At 36.7% G+C, this 21,123-nt stretch overlaps 2 protein-coding genes and 1 long non-coding RNA gene across 3 annotated transcripts; 1 reads left to right on the top strand and 2 right to left on the bottom strand.

Moving 5' to 3' along the window:
* The first annotated feature begins 1,873 nt into the window (after positions 1-1,873).
* Positions 1,874-5,273, top strand: LOC116165570. The gene is made up of 2 exons (XR_004144174.1): positions 1,874-2,339; positions 5,064-5,273. It is a non-coding gene; the product is annotated as an uncharacterized LOC116165570 (long non-coding RNA).
* A 4,157-nt stretch (positions 5,274-9,430) lies between these two features.
* On the bottom strand, positions 9,431-12,426 carry LOC116165993 (non-specific lipid-transfer protein-like). Its single transcript, XM_031480796.1, has 7 exons — positions 12,260-12,426; positions 12,088-12,211; positions 11,465-11,658; positions 10,879-11,069; positions 10,594-10,828; positions 9,909-10,545; positions 9,431-9,861 (listed from the first exon to the last, which is right to left on the bottom strand). The coding sequence occupies exons 1-7, from the start codon at positions 12,296-12,298 to the stop codon at positions 9,671-9,673; spliced, it is 1,611 nt and encodes a 536-aa protein (XP_031336656.1). The 5' UTR covers positions 12,299-12,426; the 3' UTR covers positions 9,431-9,670.
* Positions 12,427-14,634: 2,208 nt separating this feature from the next.
* LOC116165520 (non-specific lipid-transfer protein-like) lies at positions 14,635-19,989 on the bottom strand. Its single transcript, XM_031480032.1, has 7 exons — positions 19,807-19,989; positions 19,631-19,754; positions 19,393-19,586; positions 16,033-16,223; positions 15,746-15,980; positions 15,063-15,696; positions 14,635-15,008 (listed from the first exon to the last, which is right to left on the bottom strand). Exons 1-7 carry the CDS (start codon positions 19,843-19,845, stop codon positions 14,818-14,820), a joined length of 1,608 nt encoding a protein of 535 aa, XP_031335892.1. The 5' UTR covers positions 19,846-19,989; the 3' UTR covers positions 14,635-14,817.
* Positions 19,990-21,123: the final 1,134 nt, after the last annotated feature.

Raw genomic sequence — 21,123 nt, 5'->3', positions numbered from 1 at the left:
GGTCTTCTCAGTTCTCACAAACCAGGCCACGCACACGTGGGTTATGCAAAATCATGATTACCTACCTGAATATTCAAATTACCTGCGAAGTAGTATAAAAAAATAAGAACAAAAAACGTTAATGAAATTCGATATAATTATTTCTTTGAACATTTGTTTACAAATTGAAAAACTAACATAACGTAACACAGATCAGTATTGCGCTACACAAATCGTATCGATAGTCTTGTCTTAACGAAGTGATAATTTATCAGCGTTATGGAATTCGAGTGTGGCTGTGACCCCAATTTACCTACAAATTTTGAGCCGAAGGGTCACCATCACAAGAAAGCGAAAGCCACAACATTGACAATTTTTTGCTTATTGTATAAAATGTATCTAAACTATCGAATTATATAAAAAAAATCTAGCAGGTGAGTGAAAACGGAATTTAGAACCTTGTGGGCCCCAAAATGTGAAAATGAAAATGCGACTAAGTGTAGAAAATCACATTCTAAACTAACGATATTATATGATATTGCGTCAATGAAGATATCACAAGAATAATAAAAGTAACCCAGCCAAGTAGGAAGATTACAAAATGTCAGACAAGTAGGTACTTTGCCTTATTAATTTACTTAACAGTTTTTAACAAAACGAATTTTAAATTCACTTCTGGCTAAACATTTCATAGAAAATAAAACAGCCAACACGCAAACAATTTTCGTTACGTTACCGGTAACGACCCTGCGTTAATTTTCATTAAACTTAAACCTTAACATCTACTTAACAAAAATTATAAACACGACAACAATTGAAAAGGAGAACGACCGAGCAAATGTGGAATCTGAAATTCCTGAGCATCATCACAAAAGTTTCAAATTTGTTGCCGCGTTAATACCAGTCTCGTACCCCGTCGAAATTTGTAAAAGCGGTGAACGTAAGCTTAACAAAAAAGAAATAAAAAGTGAGCTTTTCAGAATGAGATCATTTTTCGATAATTACGTAAGAAATACATTCTAAAACCGTTACTTTGTACGTAACCATTCCGGTAGAAACTTCCCCGTGCCACGTCGCGGAAGTGTACATTTATTTCCTACCGACTTATTAATCAAAATGAGTACGTTCACCCCTTTTCCTCCGCAATTTGTACGTTTTGGGAGACGAGAAAGTGTACAATCACAGATAAGGAATAACAGAATAACCTACGTTAGATTATCATTTAAACCGCCAAGGAATACAACTTCTTGAACAATCCCCGTATTTTTTTATCTTTATAGCACAGATAAATTACAAGTAATAAATACACGAATAGGCTCGGACACTGTTCGGAATCTGATTAAATTCGATTTAAACACAAACACGCAGCAGACACACTAAACACAAAAAGACGTACTCACTAAATATTCAACGAACAAAGGAACATTTAGGTTTTCTTCATAACGCAAATTCGAAATCAGTTCTCTTGAACGCACAACTTTAATACCGGACTGTGGAGGTCTTCATCTGACTCATAAAAATAACGTTGCTTTGGTGAGAGGCCCAATTGAACTCTACGTACCGCTTCGTTTACTAAACTTCCATCACGTAGAAGTTTCTGGAGAAATTCGTACGGATCGTCCTGCGCGGAGTCGTGAAGTTTACGTTTATTTTTGCGATTAATGTCGCAGGAATTGTTTTCGCAGGAGCACATGATCCTACCTGGAACTCGATATGGTGACGCTCGGGACGATTTCCTAGATAGGTGACAACACGGCGCTTTTAATGAGGAGGCCGTCAACCTTAAATTTTCCTTTATTTCCATTACTAAACCTTCAACGTCCTTCGTACTAATGTTGAACTCGGGCCCACGAATCGGCAACTGATTGAAATTATTAGCACCGGTGCCGTTAGACATCGTACGCACTTCAGCGGAAGGCATTTCAACACAATACCCTTTGAAAATTCGCAATATTTACAAACGGTCACAATCAAAACATAAACAATAAACACGAACTGGAAACCACCTTTCTCTACTACGGTTTAGTACTGACTGTAGCGCCCCGCAATGAGACCACGAACTACATTAACTGTTGTTTGGGTATCGCAACTTTCACAACATGCGCACATAAAAAGTAGTCCCATGTAAACAATGACTACGAAAACGTTTTGCAATACTTCTCGAAGAGATACCGCTTGACTTTTGGCTATTAGAAAATATCTTTTATCGAAATCCAAAATTTCGTAGCATTAAATTCGCAAACGGCTTTCAAATTATGTAAACAATATGGGAACCTCGGCGTAGGAATTCCGAATCAAGGTTACGTTACGTCTACACTTTAGCGGACGCTAGTGGCAGACATGTGAATGTGACATCACAGGTCAGGAAAACACTATTTATTTACAATTGCATTTTAACTGAAGGGATGAGGTGGAGGTGCGGGGAGTTACTCATTACTTTGTTGACGCATATTTATTTTGCTTTAAGCATAATGAGTAGGCAGTTAACGGTTTTCTTCTAGGTATCTTAAATATAAACAACTGGCTATTTTCAAAATTTTCCACATAAGAGTCGAAAAACAATTAGCTGAATATACTCGACCGCATTTTAAAAGTCGACGTAAGCAGGCAGGTGTAGTACACTGTTCCCATTACACAGATATTTGTTAAGTGTACATTTTTAGCGAGCTCTAAATAAATAATACAATTTTAAGAGAAACAGCTTACAATCAATTAAAATATACCTAATCATACCTGCACAAGAGACATCTCGAATCAATATTAGTCATTAGACCGGAAATTGTGTAGGTAATGACCTATTATAATAAATAAGGTAATGGTATGACGGGTAAAGGCGGTAAAGCGATTCAATTACATTTTAACGACACGTATTATAGAAATGTGATGAATCATTTTGCGTAAATACATGTAAACATACATTTTCTGGTTTACTATGAATATTCAAAGCGAATCTAAGTCTACGCGATCTAGTTCAGCCAATTTGTACTTTATGGTTAGAAAAGGTCCGGTAGAAGATTTTATTTCCCGATGTTTAAATTTCTATGCTCAAAAATTAACGAAAATGCCAGACTTTTTTTAGGGGAATTTTTCGGAAACAATCCTTTTATGTGATGGTTTTGTCCGTCTGTCTGTTTCCTCGTCTAACTCGATAACTAAAAGAGAGTGACGTCAAACCTTCGCCAATCGATTTCTACGAGTTCAAGGATCAGTGCTATTGAATTTGTTTTTCTGTTGGGCAATAAAAGGAAATTTAATTTAATGAATACGAGCCGGATCAAAAGTAGTTTAAAAAAACTCCCCTACTGAAAGCGTATGGGATTCTTCGTATCTTGTTCAGGTTTTTCTAAAATAACTCGCCAACGCCCATACTTATGTAAAATCATGTTTTATTCAAAACTAGCAGACCCAGCAACTTTCGTAAGGCTTATGAGTCAATGTCCTACTTCCGGATGGAGGATAAGCTCGGTTCCAGCGACTGCGCCGCCTCACCTCCCGCAATTTACTAAACCAGAAACCTTCGCGAGCATACATTTAACCATTCCCAAAAGTGTCATCGCACGGATACATATACAAACATTCTTTTTTATTTATATAGATTGTAGAGTATAAAACTAGTGTGTACAGCTAGATACACAAATTTAAAGTTTCGTTTCTGAATCTGCAAGATAATGCAAAACCTATAAGTAGTCCAGTCATATCAATCATTAAAATCGCAAACTATAACAGCTGTAGTTCTGATTTTTAGCTTCCTAGCACTAGGTGGCTATTGCAATAACCGATCTCGAAGAAAATACCTATTTTACGCGAAAAATCGCAAGGAAAAAACATGTAGTACATCCACAAGAAATTTACATGTAAATTATTAATATTCCATTCGTCACAACGATTTGAAGTCGTTCCAAAATTTTTTCAACCATCGTGTATGAAGCTACGGAACTTAACAGTTTTCCAATCTATGAAATTTGAAATCTGAAGATCTTTGAACGTGAAATGGCGAATATATTTAGGTTCTAAAAATTAACGACCATTTTTGGCTCAACAACGAAAAAATCGTAAACTAAATCGTAAACTTAACGCAAAGTACGAGTACTAATCAGTTCCGGATCAAAAGTTAGCGGGGCCAAGTGGTGTAGCACATTAGGTGCGAACGGAAGTGGTTGGCAGAGCTGCCATCAGTACTTTATAACTGTAGGTACTGAAAGTAACTGTTATCGATCAATCAACTTCATTTGACGACAAAATGGGAGAAATTTTAGAATTTAAATAATAACAAAATAAACCTAAGGTTTTCTTTAGTATCCCCCCTCACCCATTTCTCACCTCTTCTTCGTTCTTCCAGCACATCACTCCTGCTTCTCCCTGTCCCATCCACCTCATTGCAATTCCATAGCATGTGTTCTATATCCTCTTCTTCCTTTCCACAGTTTCTACATTTTCTTTCTTCTTCTTGTCTCCACTTCCCCTCCCCTTTCTTGTGATTTCCACATCTCGCCCTTATTTTAATATTTTTCCTTCCCTCCCACAAGCACTTTGGTAACCGCTCCCTTATTAGATACTTGTAACTTTATGGGGCTAGGGCATGGAGCACTTACACCCGAAAACGTAACTCCTGCGAAATAAAGAAGGCTTAAAACATAACGCCGGACCAAGGCCACATGTTCTAGGCATAGATACTGGCCCTGTGCCGAGCGTACACCCTGCGAGATAGGATACTTTCCAACGTTGGTCGGATCTGCACTATAGCCCGTCTCAATTAATCACAATGAGGCTTCAACTATCCACACAAATTCACATTCCACAGGCGTAGCATTCTACAGTTCTATACACTCCTAGCTCTAATTAATGATCACATAGTGTAACACTTAATAAAAATCCAACACAACTGGATACCGAACGATCCTCTCCACACATCCACTACTTTTACAATAACTTTTTCACCAAATAGTCTACCAAGCGGAGAAACTATAGCGACCCATCAAATATACATATAATAAATAATAAATATAATATATACATACGCCTAAAAGTATTTTTCATAATCCAGTGCAATATCACTGATCTCAGTCTAATTTGTCTATTTGCAGTAAAACAAGTGGCATCATTTATGAAGATACAAGATCATTTGGAAAAGATTTCCATCCGAACTTCTGGCCAGGTATATGGACTTACAAGCCAATAGGACACGAATAAGCGCAGCAATAAAATCATTTGTAACCTATACGAAACTAATAAATGTAAGAGACTGCTATGTCAAAAAAGTAAATAAAAAACAAAATATTTATCGTTCATTCAAATCTCGTTTTAAAGTAAGCCCACTTCAATCATCAAAACGACACTTCAGTTTTTCCCGCGAATTCTATGTATTCGATCATCCGGATAGTGGTGCCAAATCACTGAGTTTTCTTTCCACAAACCTCACCGTTTTCCACGAATTTTCTTTCCCAAACGCCGCATATATATGGGGTAGTCTAAAACCTTTATATCTAAAGGAAGGCATCTATTATATAAATATTTGGATTGGTACTGTACTCCTTCTGGTGATTTTAACAAATTCAATGTTTTAACAATCTGCATAGATCGGTACGGATATTGTTTTTTTTTCTTGTGTGATGATTATGTACGTCAACTTGTGTGTAAAGAGATACCTATATTTCGTTTAGCACAGCATAGGGCTTCAAAAATATAGATGCAAGGAAGTGTTAAGATTCTGAGATCGATAAATGCTTAACGACAATCGTCTCTATAACCTAAGGATGCCAGAACCCAAACCGCTCTTACTTTGAACAAGCATTTCAAATGAAAACTATGTCCCCAAGCGAGGACGGCATATGAGAGAGAACTATGCACAATACCAAAATATGCAGTTGCGTAACCGAACCGAGTAAGTAAAAATATCGACGTGTTCAATTTTTTGGACAAATTATCACAGTGATATTTAAAGTCTAATTTACTTTCAATCACACAGCCTAGAACAGTGAAATTAGCACCATTAAAGACGGTATTATCTTTTCTTAAAGGTAAAAAGGCAAGATAGTAGTCTTAGCAGGATTCAGTTTCAAGGTATTATCAGTGCCGTCTTGAATGTTGGCATAAGCCGAATCATAAAACATATTACCTACTCGATATTAGTGTAGCCTCACTAAGGTACAAAATACATTGCGCCTGCGGCGGTAAATGAGATGATAGATCATTAACATAAATTAAAAACAGCAAGGGTCCGAGAATGGAGCCTTGCGGTACACCGTATTTTATGTGAAATTTGTTAGACACTGCGTTGTTAAAGAGGACGCATTGATACCTATTAGACAAAAATGAAGACACTAATGACAAACTACGTTTACTAAAGTGATACACCTCACTAAGCTTGCGGACTAAAGTATAAATTATTATTATTATTAATCAACTTTCTTACGTGTGGAGTAATAGCATTAGATTTAGTCACTCTAATTGAAAGACCGGAAACTTCAATTTGGTTTCGTTGGGAAAGTAGCAAGCCACACTTCTGGGTTAGACAAGAAATAATAAATACTTAAGCAACTTGAACATATAGGTACTTTATAACTGGCAGATATATTTACCAGAGTAAGAGATGACAAAACCCACCCAAATGCTAAAATGGTTACCTACCGAGTATATTCACGAATAATGAATATATAGGTATAGATAAAATATGAAGGTAATCGCTGAGCCTTTTACATGTAAATAATGCAAGTAATCACTAAAGGGTATGGGTTTTTTGTTGTTTATTTTTGAATCAATTTTCTTATCTTTCATTTCCATAGTATCAATGTATGTGAATTAAGTAGGTACTTGCTTAATCAAAAACAAATAGGTATAGGTAAGTACCTACATGGAGATTTTTAACGGCGTTAGTCACATTAAACAAATAAATTGAAAGGAATTAAATACCTACAATAATAGTCCACCTATACACGTCACAAATTTGTTCTATATAGGTACTATCTTATCAATTCAATTGCCCCTACTTAATAATGATATTATATGTAGAGGATGAGAATTCAGGTACCTATGAAAAATGTCACTTGTATTCAGGAAGCAGTAGTAGGTCAGCAAGTAGATATTGCACATAATTCTTCTAAGAAAGAGTTATAAATAACGCACTTCACTTGAATAATATTTCAGGACGTTAAAAATAGGAAATAGCTTGGTGATTCTTAGTAATTTGGGGATAACCAAACCGCCAAAACCATTACTTTCATACATACCTTTAGGTGATATAATATGAAGGATAATCATCAATAAAAAAAACCTTTTTAAGCTACTGATATGGTATACTAACATCAAGGATTTTAGTCAATTTTAAACCGCGTTTCCTTCCTGCGAAGATAACACCTTAAGAAGATATTGTATTTTAATATTTAATGGCATTATCAATCAATAAACGTCTTTTATGCAACACAGTTGTCTAATGGGAATTTATTGTTACATTTTATATTTCGGGAATGACTATAACGAGCAACCAAACTCTTCAATTATTAAGAATGATCCTCAGATCCTTTATAGTTTTGTATTGTCATCAGAGTTGGACTGGGTCACTGGGTCACTGGGTCAACTGGGTCACCTGGGTCACTAAATTAAACTGGGTCGCTGGGTCACGTCATACTCTTTTCAGTTAGACCCAGTGACCCAGTTTGACCCAGTGACCCAGTTTGACCCAGTGACCCAACTTGACCCAGTGACCCAGTTTGACCCAGTTTGACCCAGCGACCCAATTTCACCCAGGGACCCAATTCGACCCAGCCACCTAGTTTGATCGAATAACGCAGTTAAGTCAGTGCCCTCGGTTTCAAGTGTACAGATTATGCAATAAATGAAATGCTGGTTTGTTGAAAATAATACTCGATTGCTTGACAACTGCCATTTCTGTGATGTTTGCTTTAATACTGCCGTAAAAAAACTTTCCATGTCCCGAATTGTATTACAATAATGTTATTTCTTTGCTTCAGGGCTTACCAGTTTGCTTACAGTGGTGTTCATTCACATTTAATTTTTTTCTACTATGTAGTTAGCTTAATCCAAATAAATCTTTTCTCTAAATACTTTCATTGACTACTTGACTACAAACTATAAACAAATGCATTTTATTTTTTTAGGTATTAGTTCTCTTGAATGAAATTGGGCTACGTGCTTGTTGCCGAATATTATTGAGGAAGTTTTTTTTTAAATTAAAAGTTACTTGAAATTGTTTTGGATGATACCTAACAATAATTTAATTAGTGGGCCACCGGGTCAAGACGGGTCACTGAGTAAAGCTGGGTCACCGGGTCAAGCTGGGTCACCGGGTCAAACTGGGTCACCGGGTCAAGCTGGGTCACCGGGTCAAGCTGGGTCACTGGGTCAAACTGGGTCAAGCTGGGTCACCGGGTCAAGCTGGGTCACCGGGTCAACTGGGTCACCGGGTCACTGGGTCAGTAAACTAACTGGGTCACCGGGTCACTGGGTCACTCTATTCTTGACCCAGTCCAACTCTGATTGTCATCCGTCCGCCCGTGTGCGCTATAACCCTTTTTATCGTGTCGAGGGTACACTTTGGACATTAAGATAGGGTGGTATTGGGTGGCCAGGAAGCTGGCTCTACAGGAACAAACTTCGAGTGAATCGGGAACAGGGAAATCTACATATTTTATTCCCCGTCATGTATCGAATTCGGACTATCGCTAGAATATTCACTACGACTCATAGATGTGTAAAAATTCTCTGTGGTCTAGGTCAACAGTTTTAGAGCAAAATGTACCTAAAATTATTGGAATGGAATTTGGAGTTGTAAAAGCTTTCAAACGCATTATCTTGATGGCGAAAGGTATATCAATCACATGCACATTTGATAACCGCGTGTGTGTGATTCAAAGATTGTAAATTCTTCTTCTGAAGCCACATGTATTTCGATCAAAATCGTTTTTCATGCACCAAGATCGTTGGGAAAAAGACCGAGAGCATTATGCCTCAATGAATTTGATGCATTTTTGTTGACAATAGGTATGTATTTTGCAAGGTTAAAAAAATGATGGTAATACTGAGGATCTTTCGATATTCCGTTCTATCTGCTTATTCGATTACTAAAATTCCTAAGTGTGACATTACTTTCTACCAAAGAGTACATTATAACTATACTCTGTTTCTACCCAAATGTGTACATATAGGTACGTAATAAAAAATTGGCGCTTATAATTCCTAAATCGACATTTTTCTCAATAGAATTTATCTCCAATATCTACCAGTTGTTTTTTGATATTGACAGTTTTGCTGTCGAAACGCTTTCGTTTGTATAAAGATTCTTTGATGAGTTGTGATGTTTGTTCCACATTGTACGTTAGGTAGGTACCTACCTCAAAGGTTTCCAGGAGCCAGTGTCCTCAACTTTTTAAGTTTTATGCTACATAATTCGAGATGATTAGGTTATAACTAACAGAACCATAAAAGAGAACTCTAGTCTAGGTGCCCTGGGTTGGGGGTTTTTGTGCTTTTATTCAACCCCTGATCTCACAAGAGAAAAATATCATTATTTGTTACACTTCATGTAGTTCAATCACTTAAACGTCTAAAAAAATAGAACAAATTGTAAATTGATCTCATGCTGTTATTGAGTGTTGATAAAATAAATATTATTTATTATAATAAACAAGTTGCCCTCTCAAATGTGTCCTCCAACCCAAGCAGTACTCTGGTACAATTACAATTTTGCACGAACTGCATTAAGCTTGTGAAGTGCGATCTTCCGAAGCTCGGTTAATTTTAAAGCGAGCTCTATGTTGCCATGTAACTTGATTTTTCCTTGAGAGAACGCTTGCTGGACGTCCATTTTTCCAGTAAGCAAGTCTACAATATCCTCTTCTTTTGAGGTGAATGTAACATCAGGTTTAACTAAATAAATTAATAATAAAAGTGCACAGTTTAAAATAAAATATTACCGGAAATATTGTTAAATTCAACAGTGCCCTTTCCAGTTTTTGTGTTTACGAGCCAATATTCCTCTTCGCCAGTACTCTTTTGTATTTTAAACCCATAAATACCCCTAAATTTGTCAATGGTGTTTTGTTCATCCAGTAACATAACTTGTTCCAATATTTTAAAATACGGCGCTACTGTAAAACCACGTTCAACAATTCTCATTGTAACTTCTTTTCTGGTTTGGTCATTATTTTGCGAAGGCATCCCTAATGCATAAAGGGCAACAACAATGGCACCACCTAAACCCAGATTATGTTGCAATGCTAACTTCGCTCCCTGCACTTGTCGATTCTCTGCTTCACCTCGAAGTTGCCAGCATAATTCTGCACATTGAGCAATACCTGTCGCTCCCAGTGGATGGCCCTTCGATATTAAACCGCCGCTCGGATTCACTACGTACTTTCCGCCGTAAGTGTTGTCACCGCGATCTATCATCTCGCCAGCTTTCCCAAGTTCACACAAGCCTAAAGCCTCGTAAGTGAGTAACTCGTTCACTGAAAAACAGTCGTGAAGTTCAACAACTTGCACATCAGAAGGTTTTCGGTTTGCCTTCCGGAACGTGCGTTGGGCAGCTGTTCTGGTCATATCAAAACCCACCTACGTTATGGTAAATTCATTTGTTGACAAATTACAGTGAAAACTTACTAAATTGATGAAAGTCTTATCAAATGAAGACGGAAGATCGGTACACATTTCCATTCCCAAAATTTCAACTGCTCGACTTTCCAAACCGTGACTTCGAACAAAGTGCTCAGAAGCTAAAACTGCAGCTGCTGCACCATCACTTGTTGGACAACATTGCAGTTTTGTTAACAAACCAAAAATTTTAGGAGATTTTAAAATTTCATCTAAGCTATATCTATCACGAAATTGTGCATATCTTCAAATTCGAACGCTTAAAATTACAATACAACGTAGATACAGACTTACGGATTGTTTACAGAATGATTGTGGTTTTTGTAAGCAATTTTCGCAAAATGTTCTAATCGAGTTCCATATTTCTTCATGTGCTCCATACCGGCATGGCTAAAGTATTGAGCAGGAAGAGGTGCAGAGGTTACTCCATGAATGTCAGACATTATACGAGTATGCTTTTCTAACGGTATGCTTCTATCGTGAAACTATAAAAATAATTTATACTTACACCGTTCAAATTATAAAGTTTCCTTTTTCATTCTACTACAATTCCTCAAGCGTGAACACATTTTGCAGAAGCTCAATGTCAAAAAGTTACACAGAAAAAGTTATGCACAAATTGACGACTAGAAAAATGTACTAAGCAGAACAGATAAGGGGCCACATTTTACGGATGTCATACTGAAAGAGATTTTCCTTAGTAACTCCTGGTACTTCCTTTGTTCCAGTTGCAGACAGATACTGCCAAAATAAATCACAACATGAATTTCCAACTATGACGCTGTAAACTATGTACTTTTGGTCAATTGAAACACTTAATAAAATGCTAGCAGGTAATCTTCGGTCTACATGTGTAGAGGTAGGTATCTACCTAACATACCTTGAATTTCAAACCTCCTCTCTCCATTTTTTCAAATCCCAAAGCAAGTACACAATCACTGACATTGAATTCTATGGCTTCTTTGGCTGTTAGTAGTGCTGTAGCTCCAGTTGAACAATTATTGTTTACGTTGAAAATTGGCATGCCAGTCATTCCAGATTCATAAATAACGCGCTGGCCACAACAAGAATCCCCTAATAAAAAAAATTGGTAAGTACCTCTACCTTATCTATGATACATTTTTAATAGTTTTATTTATAACCATTATTTTTCAAGATACAAGCAGCCTCTTTGGGTCATTTTGAAGCGAGTGTTTTGTCTTTATTGTTAACTGCAGCGCCCACAATTTATCCAACAAAATGTAGGTATCTCATATTTTACTTAGTATATTTGTGTCAATATTTTTCCTGAAAGAAGGGAATAACGCAAGAGATCCAAAACAGCCCGCACCAAAACAACTCTCACCCAAATGAACATGATAAAACGCCTGCGCTCAAAAATCCTAGATTACCAATAGCTTTCTAAAAACTAGCACCTTTAAGTAAAGGACTTTATCATCTAGGTACTTGTTATAAATGCATTTTCAAAACTATTTTCTTCTAGCATATAAATGACATACCTACCATAAACATAGCCAACGTACGCACGCTGTATTTGTTCAATTGTAACGTTTGCGTCTTTTAAAGCATTGCAAAGAGCTTCCTTAGCATAATCAGGATAATCACCACCTGTTCCTGGTTTTACAAACTAAAAATTATAATATGCTAAATAGTGACCATTTTCAATTGGACCAACCTTAGACATTCCAACCCCAACCACAAATACTCGTCCCATTTTCTGAAATTTTCCAAAACTAACGACACTAGGTGGTTAAAGAGTAAGACTATTTTGACCTTGTTACACAGTCCACGCAAGCTAAAGGATGTCTCAGTTAAATACTGACTTATGAGTTATGACCTGCTCCAGATTGCGTTTAATGTGTATTAAGCATTTTTTTAATAGATAAGATAAAAATTTGTTTATTAAATGAACACGCAAATCCAAAAAAACTAAACTGAGTGTATTCATATAGTACCTATACAGGGTGGTGACTTGCGTAACGCATCATAGGGATTTCAATGTAAAATTCATAACATGCGATTATTGGCTCCCCAAATTATTTTAGAGCAAAAATGTATTAAGGTTTTTTGTGGAAAAAAATTTTTTACGTCAATCAACCGTATTAGTTTTCAATTTTTTGCACAATAAAGACGGAAAATTGGAAAAATAAAACCCGCACCTTTTTCAATAGTCGGTGATGCCATGGAATTTTATAATACAAAAACTACGCCAATATCCGTCATGCCATGGAATGTCTGCTATAAAACAAATCAAATTCTATCAAAAAGTATTATAATTAGAACAGCGAATTCAACAGAAAGAAAGACCAAATTACTAAAAACGGTTTCCTAATATAACAATTTACAATAAATGTTCGAATAAGTCACCATTAACTGCAATACAGTAACCAAGTCGATCATAAAAGCCATTTCGAACTGCTGCTAATTGATAACTGGATATCTTTTTGTTTAAAAAAATTCCATGGCATCGCAGATTATTGAAAAAGATGGGGGTTTTATTTTCCAATTTTCCGTCTTTATTATGCAAAAAATTGAAAACTAATAGGGTTGATTGACGTAAAAAATTTTTTCCTACAAAAAACCTTAATAATTTGGGGAGCCAATAATCGCATGTTATGAATTTTACATTGAAATCCCTATGATGCGTTACGCAAGTCACCACCCTGTATGTATTAAAAGTATATAGAGGCCAGGGCATTGAATAAACTTTGATCGTAGCCATCAAAAAGAGTGCTTATTCAATTACTACGGTCAAAGTACTTAATGCGGCGATTATTCCTAATATCCAGTCAATGAGTCAATTGAGAGCAGAAATGTTTTTTTTTAATTCAATATCTTCTTAGCTTCATAAATGGCAGTAAAATGTTTTAAATATACTACACTATTTGCCTCAATTTGTATATTCGTATCATCAGCATAGGATGCAATTAAAATATCGGCATCACTTCTTTTTAAATGTGGTATGAGGTCATTACTATAAAGTGTAAATATGGTCGGTCCCAGTATTGATCCCTGCGGAACCGCTGATAAAATGGGCGTAGCTACACCACGTTGCCCGTTAGGTAATTCAACCGTGATCTATCCTCCAAGTACGATTGCAACCATTGCATAATAGTCCCTCTGATACCATAATTACATATTTTGGCCGTTGAAAACCACGCGATCAACAGCCCTTACAGCTTCAGCTATATAGGTACTCAGAAAAAGCGGTGCTGGTTGATCGATTCTGATGGGTCTTATATAATGATGGTGAATTATGTTAAATAATCCATTAATTGATTTATTAATTACATATTCAAAAACTTTGGAGAAACTTGAAAGCAAGCTAATCGGTCTGGATAGTTGATAACGTCACGTGGGTCTCCTTTTTTGAACAGGGGCTTTACAATCGCAGGTTTCAAATGACTGGGGAAATCGCCGGTTTGATAATTTAAATTAATGATTAACATATTATTGGTTTGGCAATGAATTGGTTGACTAATTTGAATAATCTATTACGTATTGTCCTATTTCATAACTTCCACAAGATACGACCATTGAGTGAATTAATAAGATTCCATATTGTTCGTTTTATTAGCAGAATTTTATAATTTTAAATCGTTTTTTCCATAAAAGTAACTGCTTTTGATTAAATGCATGGTATTTTTTAGTTATTTTTCAGAATAGGATAGCACAGATATTTTTAAGTTCATGACATTTTCTTGCAACACATAAAGTTCCAGAGTTAACCAATGGTGTGAATTGGATCGTTTCTTAGAATCTCTCATAACTAGCGGAACATGAACATTAAAGTAGTAGGAAAAAGACGAAAAAACAGTCGAAGGCCTGTTCGGCGTTATCGTTAGAGAAAACATCTTCCCAACTCTCTTGTGAGACATCTGCAACAAACGTTTCTTTATTGGCTGCACTTGGGAGTAAGTACGGTGTTGTACGTTGCAATATGTGAAACGCCCTTTTCTGTATAATTTTGACATAGCAGGTTCTGCAAGAATGGCGTTAAGAATATAAGAGAAATATCTCTGACCAAAGATTCTACAAAAGATAATCAAATACAAGTGCCTTATTTTATTAACAATTACAAAAGAATGTGATGTAACATTACAAAACTAGCAAGTATAAACAGGAATAAAAATGTAGCCGCAAATCTCCTCCAACAAAAAAACAGTTCATTTTATAAAAATAAACAATGAGTAGTAAATAGTAAATAGAGATGTTTCCCAAAATCCCTAAAAATCACAACTTAGCACGAATTACATCCAGTTTCTGTAGTGCAATCTTCTGAAGTTCTGTTAATTTTAACGCGAGGCCCATATTGCCCTGCAATTTAATCTTTCCTTGAAAGAACGCCTTTTGGGGATTAATTTTTCCAGTGAGCAATTCTACAACATCTTCATCCCTCAATATAAATGTAACCTCGGGTTTCACTAAACAAACAAACAAAACTTAATATGGTGGTCATTGCCAAACGAGAATATTACCCGAAGTATTATTAAATTCAATAGTGCCTTTTCCCGTTTTTGTATTTATAAGCCAATATCCTTCTTCCTCATTACTTTTCTTCACCTTAAATCCATAAGTACCCCTAAATTTGTCAACAATATTCTCCTCATCCAACAGCATTACTTGTTCCAAGATTTTGAAATATGGAGTAACTTGAAAACCAATTTCGCTGGTTGCCGCTGCAACTTTTCTCAATCCAATTTGTCGTTTATTATTAGATCCCAAAGCATAAAGCGCAACAACAACAGCACCTCCCAAACCTATATTGTGCTGCAATGCCAAGTTTGCACCTGGCACCTGCCGTTTTCCTGCTTCACCTCGAAGTTGCCAGCATAGTTCGGCGCATTGCGCGATACCAGTCGCTCCCAGGGGATGACCCTTTGATATTAAACCACCGCTCGGATTAACTACATATTTGCCCCCATAAGTATTATCACCACGGTCAATCATTTCTCCAGCCTTGCCAGGCTCACATAAACCTAGAGACTCATATGTGATCAACTCGTTAGCCGAAAAACAATCATGCAGTTCAACTACTTGCACATCGGAAGGTTTTCGATTGCTCTTCTGGAATAATCGTTGGGCAGCAGTTCTGGTCATATCATACCCAACCTGTGTTGCAATAGTATCACTTTTGCTCAAAATGCATTTGCAAACTTACCAAATTTATTGATGTTCCGTCAAACGTTGTTTTAAAATCTGTACACATTTCCATGCCTAAAATTTCAACAGCCTGATTTTCCAAACCATGAGTTCGAACATAGTGTTCGGAAGCTAAAATGGCAGCCGCTGCTCCGTCACTCGTCGGACAGCATTGTAGTTTCGTTAACGGACCATGAATTTGAGTTGATTTCAAAATGTCCTCTAAGGTGTATTCATCGCGAAATTGTGAATATCTTTAAGATCAATGGTAGATTTACAACTGTATATACAGTGGTTTATACGTACGGATTATTGACAGAATGTTTGTGATTTTTGTGCGCAATCTTCGCAAAATGGTCCAGGCGTGTTCCATACTTTTTCATATGCTCAATGCCGGCATTACCAAATAATTGTGCAGCCATTGGTGAGGCTTCTAATCCCACAATTTCGGACATTACGCCAATATGCTTTTCCATTGGGTTGCTTCTGTCAAGGTACTGAAAACATTTCCATTCATATATAATTAAACGGAAACCTTACAATGCTTTTATTTAATTCACCAAATAAAGCAAAATAACATTCATAATTCACCGTGCACAGAATTGGAATCTTGAAAACCATCAGTCCGAGCATCAGTCTATACAAAATCTGCTTAATGTAATACACCAACCACATTGGATCTAGCCCCCTCTATTGAGAATTGTATTTAGGAGCGCATAATTTTAGAGCTCGCTTAAGTCAATAGGGCTCTAAAATTGACTGTGGGGTGAGTACTCTATACAACAGAACACATATTCTTCTAGTGCCTAGGAAGTGGTATACGCATTATTACCTAAATTTTGGGGTCAACAACAAATTTGGTCTCCTGCTTTTGAGTTTTGTATGCTACTGATGTTTCTGTCAATGGATGAATTTTCTGCAATGTCTGTGTCATAACTCATCCCATGACTGAGTATGCATTTCCTCTTTGTATGGCAATGTAACTAAGTTGTTGATAAAGAAAAGATGTGGTTCTTGCACAGCTCCATCACAGAATCGTCTCCACAGCAAAAGAAACGAAAAAATAATTTTGTTTAATGATATTAGATACTTTCGAATTTTCTGTTTTGCCGATGTATTAGCCACTGACGAGAGTCCTTTGTGGAAGTTGGTAAATGAGAAGGGGTAAATGAGATTTGGCCCCAATTTCGTTGCATTGAGGTGATTGAGGCAGTTAACTCATGGTTAATATCATTCCACAAATCCAATCCAACATTATAATATGAGATCTAAATAAGGTCTGAGTTCCTGAGCATAGTTCTTGAAAACTTTGAGCTACATGTTCATCATTGGCAAAGGTGAAAAACAGTTGACATTTAGATATGTTAATTTTAAAGCGAATCTTTTCACATTTTTCCATTAGAGTTCCGAACTCTTCTAATATCACGTTCGAATCACCAACCAATGTGCCGTTGTCCATATAAAATAAGCAGTCTTCAGAAAGGAACTTCTCAAGTATTGGTTGCACGGTCAAACAGAATCGATATGGGGCTGGAGTACTTGCAAAAGACCAACTTAAATGTTTTAAATCAGGGAACAGCCCTTACCAAGGCGGAAGCAGGAGGTTATTGTTTTGACCTTGGGCTTCTTTTCAAGAGCTCACATGATCAATAGTTAAAGGGCGTCTGATGAACCGTCGCTTTCGGACCACAGGCACATTATTTTCCAACTAAACTAGGCATCCCACCGTGGACCCTGTAGGTTTCGGAATCCCTGATTCACTGACTACTAGGACTGCTATGCGGCGAAACTGGCAGAGCGGTTGAATGGGCCATCTTTGATCTGTCAGAAAGCAGGGCAGGTAGAAAAGTCGGCCACATTAGTAAGCGACACCATAACAGCGTCATATTAGGACAGTGTGAACCTTTCGAGGAACTCAGATCTTGAAAATGTTCGTAAGAAGGTTCGCAGGCTCTTTAATAGGGCCATGCGAACTAAGGTGCCTGTGAACTGCGAAGATCTCAAGATCGCTCAATGCAAGTATAAGGACCATATTCGAAGGTGTAAGCCGAGGACCATGGAGAACCTTCTGTGATAATATAGAGGGTTTTCCTGAAGTTCAAAAACTTTAGAAAGACCCAGGGTAAAAAGTGAGGACACTGAGGCTCCCGTGCGGCAGATGTATATCTTCCAGCCTCTAGGGATTGAGGCAGCCTTGGGTACGGGTGGATCTGGGAGAAAACACTCAAGTCCGACCTCGCAAGAGGGGTTGTGGTGATCCGGATTGTCTTACTAAGACCAAAGAGTTATACAGTAATTCTCTCGGACACGGAGCAGTGGCTGAACTCAGATTGCTCCTTCCTCAAACCTGAGGGGTTCATGTGGTTTACAAACAGGTCCCTAACGAAAAGGGAAATGAGCATGGGCATATATGGTGATAAATCCCTTGGCAAATCTGGGACCTGGTAGCAGTACATAATGAAAGAAGTATTACAATAATAAGGATGCAAGACAAAAGACCCATGCTCATTCATATTTAGTAACAATAAGATACGAAGAATCACCTACAATTTTCAGTAGGGGAATCTTTTGACACATAGCTCACATTTGGAAACACTTAATCGGGCTCATATTCAATACCACTGATCCTTGAACCCATAGAAATCAATTAGGGAAGGTTTGACACAGATGGACGGACAAAACCATCACACACCTAAGGGGAATTTTTTCCTTTCGAGCCCCTCAAAATGCTTACCATTATTACACACTGCACACAACCCATGTCATAAATTTTAATACAAATAAGTATGTTATAGGTATCAGATCATGAAACCATGGTACCAGATATATAATTTTCTTTCAACATTTTAATTTTTTTCTTGTACCAGTACAGTTTTGTCTGGTACATCTACGAATCTTTCAGTTATTAAGATCACTGTGCGATCAGATACATATTTGTACTTTCGTGGGTGGCGCTCAAAATTATTTATGGATGAATTTTTAACTAGATTTTTAATGTTCGACAAAGATACAAAATGCCAAACAAATAATATTTACGAGAATTATATTTTGTAGGAATAATCTATTTTAAGTGGTATGTGTACATAGAGCCCTTTGGACATTACACTCTGAAAGGTCAATGAATGAGATAAGGCAATTAAAAAGCTAACCTTATCACTGTTAATAGTATTCTATATATTAAATAAAAGAAAAAGTCTACTAATCAAAATTGCAACAGAGTGAACAATGGAAGTCCAATCAGGTGCTAAAAGAATACAACAATACGTTCCTGGAAAAAGAGACATAACATTTGTTTTGCCTCAACGCTCACTTTTTGGACAATTTTGTTGGAACTGCAAAGTATTTTCACCAACAAATTTACAATGTATGTATAAATCAAAAGACAACTTAAATAATTTTAAAGGAGCTTTTGTAATTCATTAAAAACGTTGTCACCCCATTAGGAGAAATGTATCTCCATGTTTTTCCACCTACCTACAAGTTGATGTTCAGTTTTTAAAAACAAAAAAAATTTGTTGGCTTCTTGGCTGATACATAAGTAATGGTTGCTAAGTGTATGCAGATTAGAATTAGCATGATAACGTTACCCTCGACGTTACCAGAGTTGAATTATCATGATTTTATCCAAAAGTACTTATCACAGTGAAATAGTTAAAAAAAACATACTTTCGCAGAGAGACTTCCTCGTTCCATTTTTTCAAAACCTAAAGCAAGCACACAATCAGCTTTTCCGTACTCCACAGCCTCTTTAGCTAACAATAACGCAGTCGCTCCAGTTGAGCAGTTATTGTTGACATTAAATATAGGCAAACCAGTCATTCCGACTTCGTATATGGCACGTTGACCACATGTTGAATCGCCTAATAATATTCATTATAGTATAGTAACCGAATTGGTGACATACCGTAAACGTAGCCCGCATATGCTTGTTCCACATCAGCAAAATTCACTTTGGCATCCTTCAGTGCGTTGAGGAGGGCTTCTTTAGCAAAATCGGGATAATCGCCACCTTTTCCAGGTTTTACAAACTTAAAAAATCAAGAATGACAGGCATTTACAATTAGGTGAAAGTAAACAAACCTTGGACATTCCAACCCCTATAACAAAAACCTTGCCCATTTTTGCTAATTTTTTTATCGATAATCACGAAACCAGTGGTATCCCACTTCTTTAACGAACAGTACAGAACTCAAATCAAAAAGAAAAAACCAGTCCAGTCAACTGTCAAGGATCATGATGACGACAGCTGACACACATTAACATGTGACGTCGAAAATGAAAAACACAAATCATGATTGGCTAATGCATACGTACTTACCGTAAACTTGGGATTTAATATTCTATATATTCAATAAAAGATGGCGTTTATCAGATTATTAAGTATGATGTATTGCCTATATGCCAGTATGGATACTCAATCGTTGCGAATTTTGAATTTTGTGATTTACTTATAACAGCAGAGGCGTCCTGGCACGGGGGGGCGGGTAGGTGGCGATTGCCACCTGGCCTGTAGATCATAATGGCCCGTAGGAAATTTATAAGTATGTACTGTATTTAGTTTCTTGCACTATTAATAAATTATTAACACGTTTCTCTAATTGGGGTTGATGTTAAGTTGTTAAAAAATTCTGTTTTAATTGAAGTGTTTTACAATGAATTTATCATTTTTTGTCGTAGCATGAAAGTGCTGAAATACAATGATAGGCGACGCACCTCGTGTGAATTGTATATATATTTTGTTACTTTTAATTATCAGCTGCAATTTAAAAAAAAAACTGTATGGTAGTTGATTTTCGAGAAAGAAGTACTTTAAAATGTTTTTGTGGTGCACCTCAGAGCTACCCCCCTCCCCCCCCGCAACNGGAAAACACTTTTTCTTATTAATTTTGGGTCGTAGAATCCAAAACAATTCGTACTTTTTCGATCAGACTTCTCAATCAAAAGTTATAGACTAGAAACCAATTTCGAAAAAAAATTCAAAGGGCTGAAACTTTTGAACTAGTAGCCCAATCTTGGAACTGTTTGAAATTATTGATTCTACAGGCCACATTCTATAAGAAAATTTTTTCCGGATCGATCTGAGTCAATTTTTTTTTCGGGTCTCAAAAAAGGCAGTGTATAACCTTCCTTTTTTACCAAAAATCGACTGCACCAAAATTTCTCGGGAAAACACTTTTTCTTATTAATTTGGGTGCGTAGAATCCAAATCAATTCGTTCTTTTTCGATCAGACTTCTCAATCAAAAGTTATAGACTAGAAACCAATTTCGAAAAAAAATTCAAAGGGCTGTAACTTTTGAACTAGTAGCCCAATCTTGGAACTGTTTGAGGCGATCTGACAATGTTTTTTTCGGGGCTCAAAAAAAGGCAGTGTATAACCAGGGGCGCACTGGCCCGG

Source organism: Photinus pyralis, unplaced genomic scaffold, assembly GCF_008802855.1.
Source record: "Photinus pyralis isolate 1611_PpyrPB1 unplaced genomic scaffold, Ppyr1.3 Ppyr1.4_LG3a, whole genome shotgun sequence".
NCBI lineage: Eukaryota > Metazoa > Arthropoda > Insecta > Coleoptera > Lampyridae > Photinus > Photinus pyralis.
The sequence above is the reverse complement of the archived record's forward strand: the minus strand, read 5'-3'. Positions and strand labels throughout refer to the sequence as shown.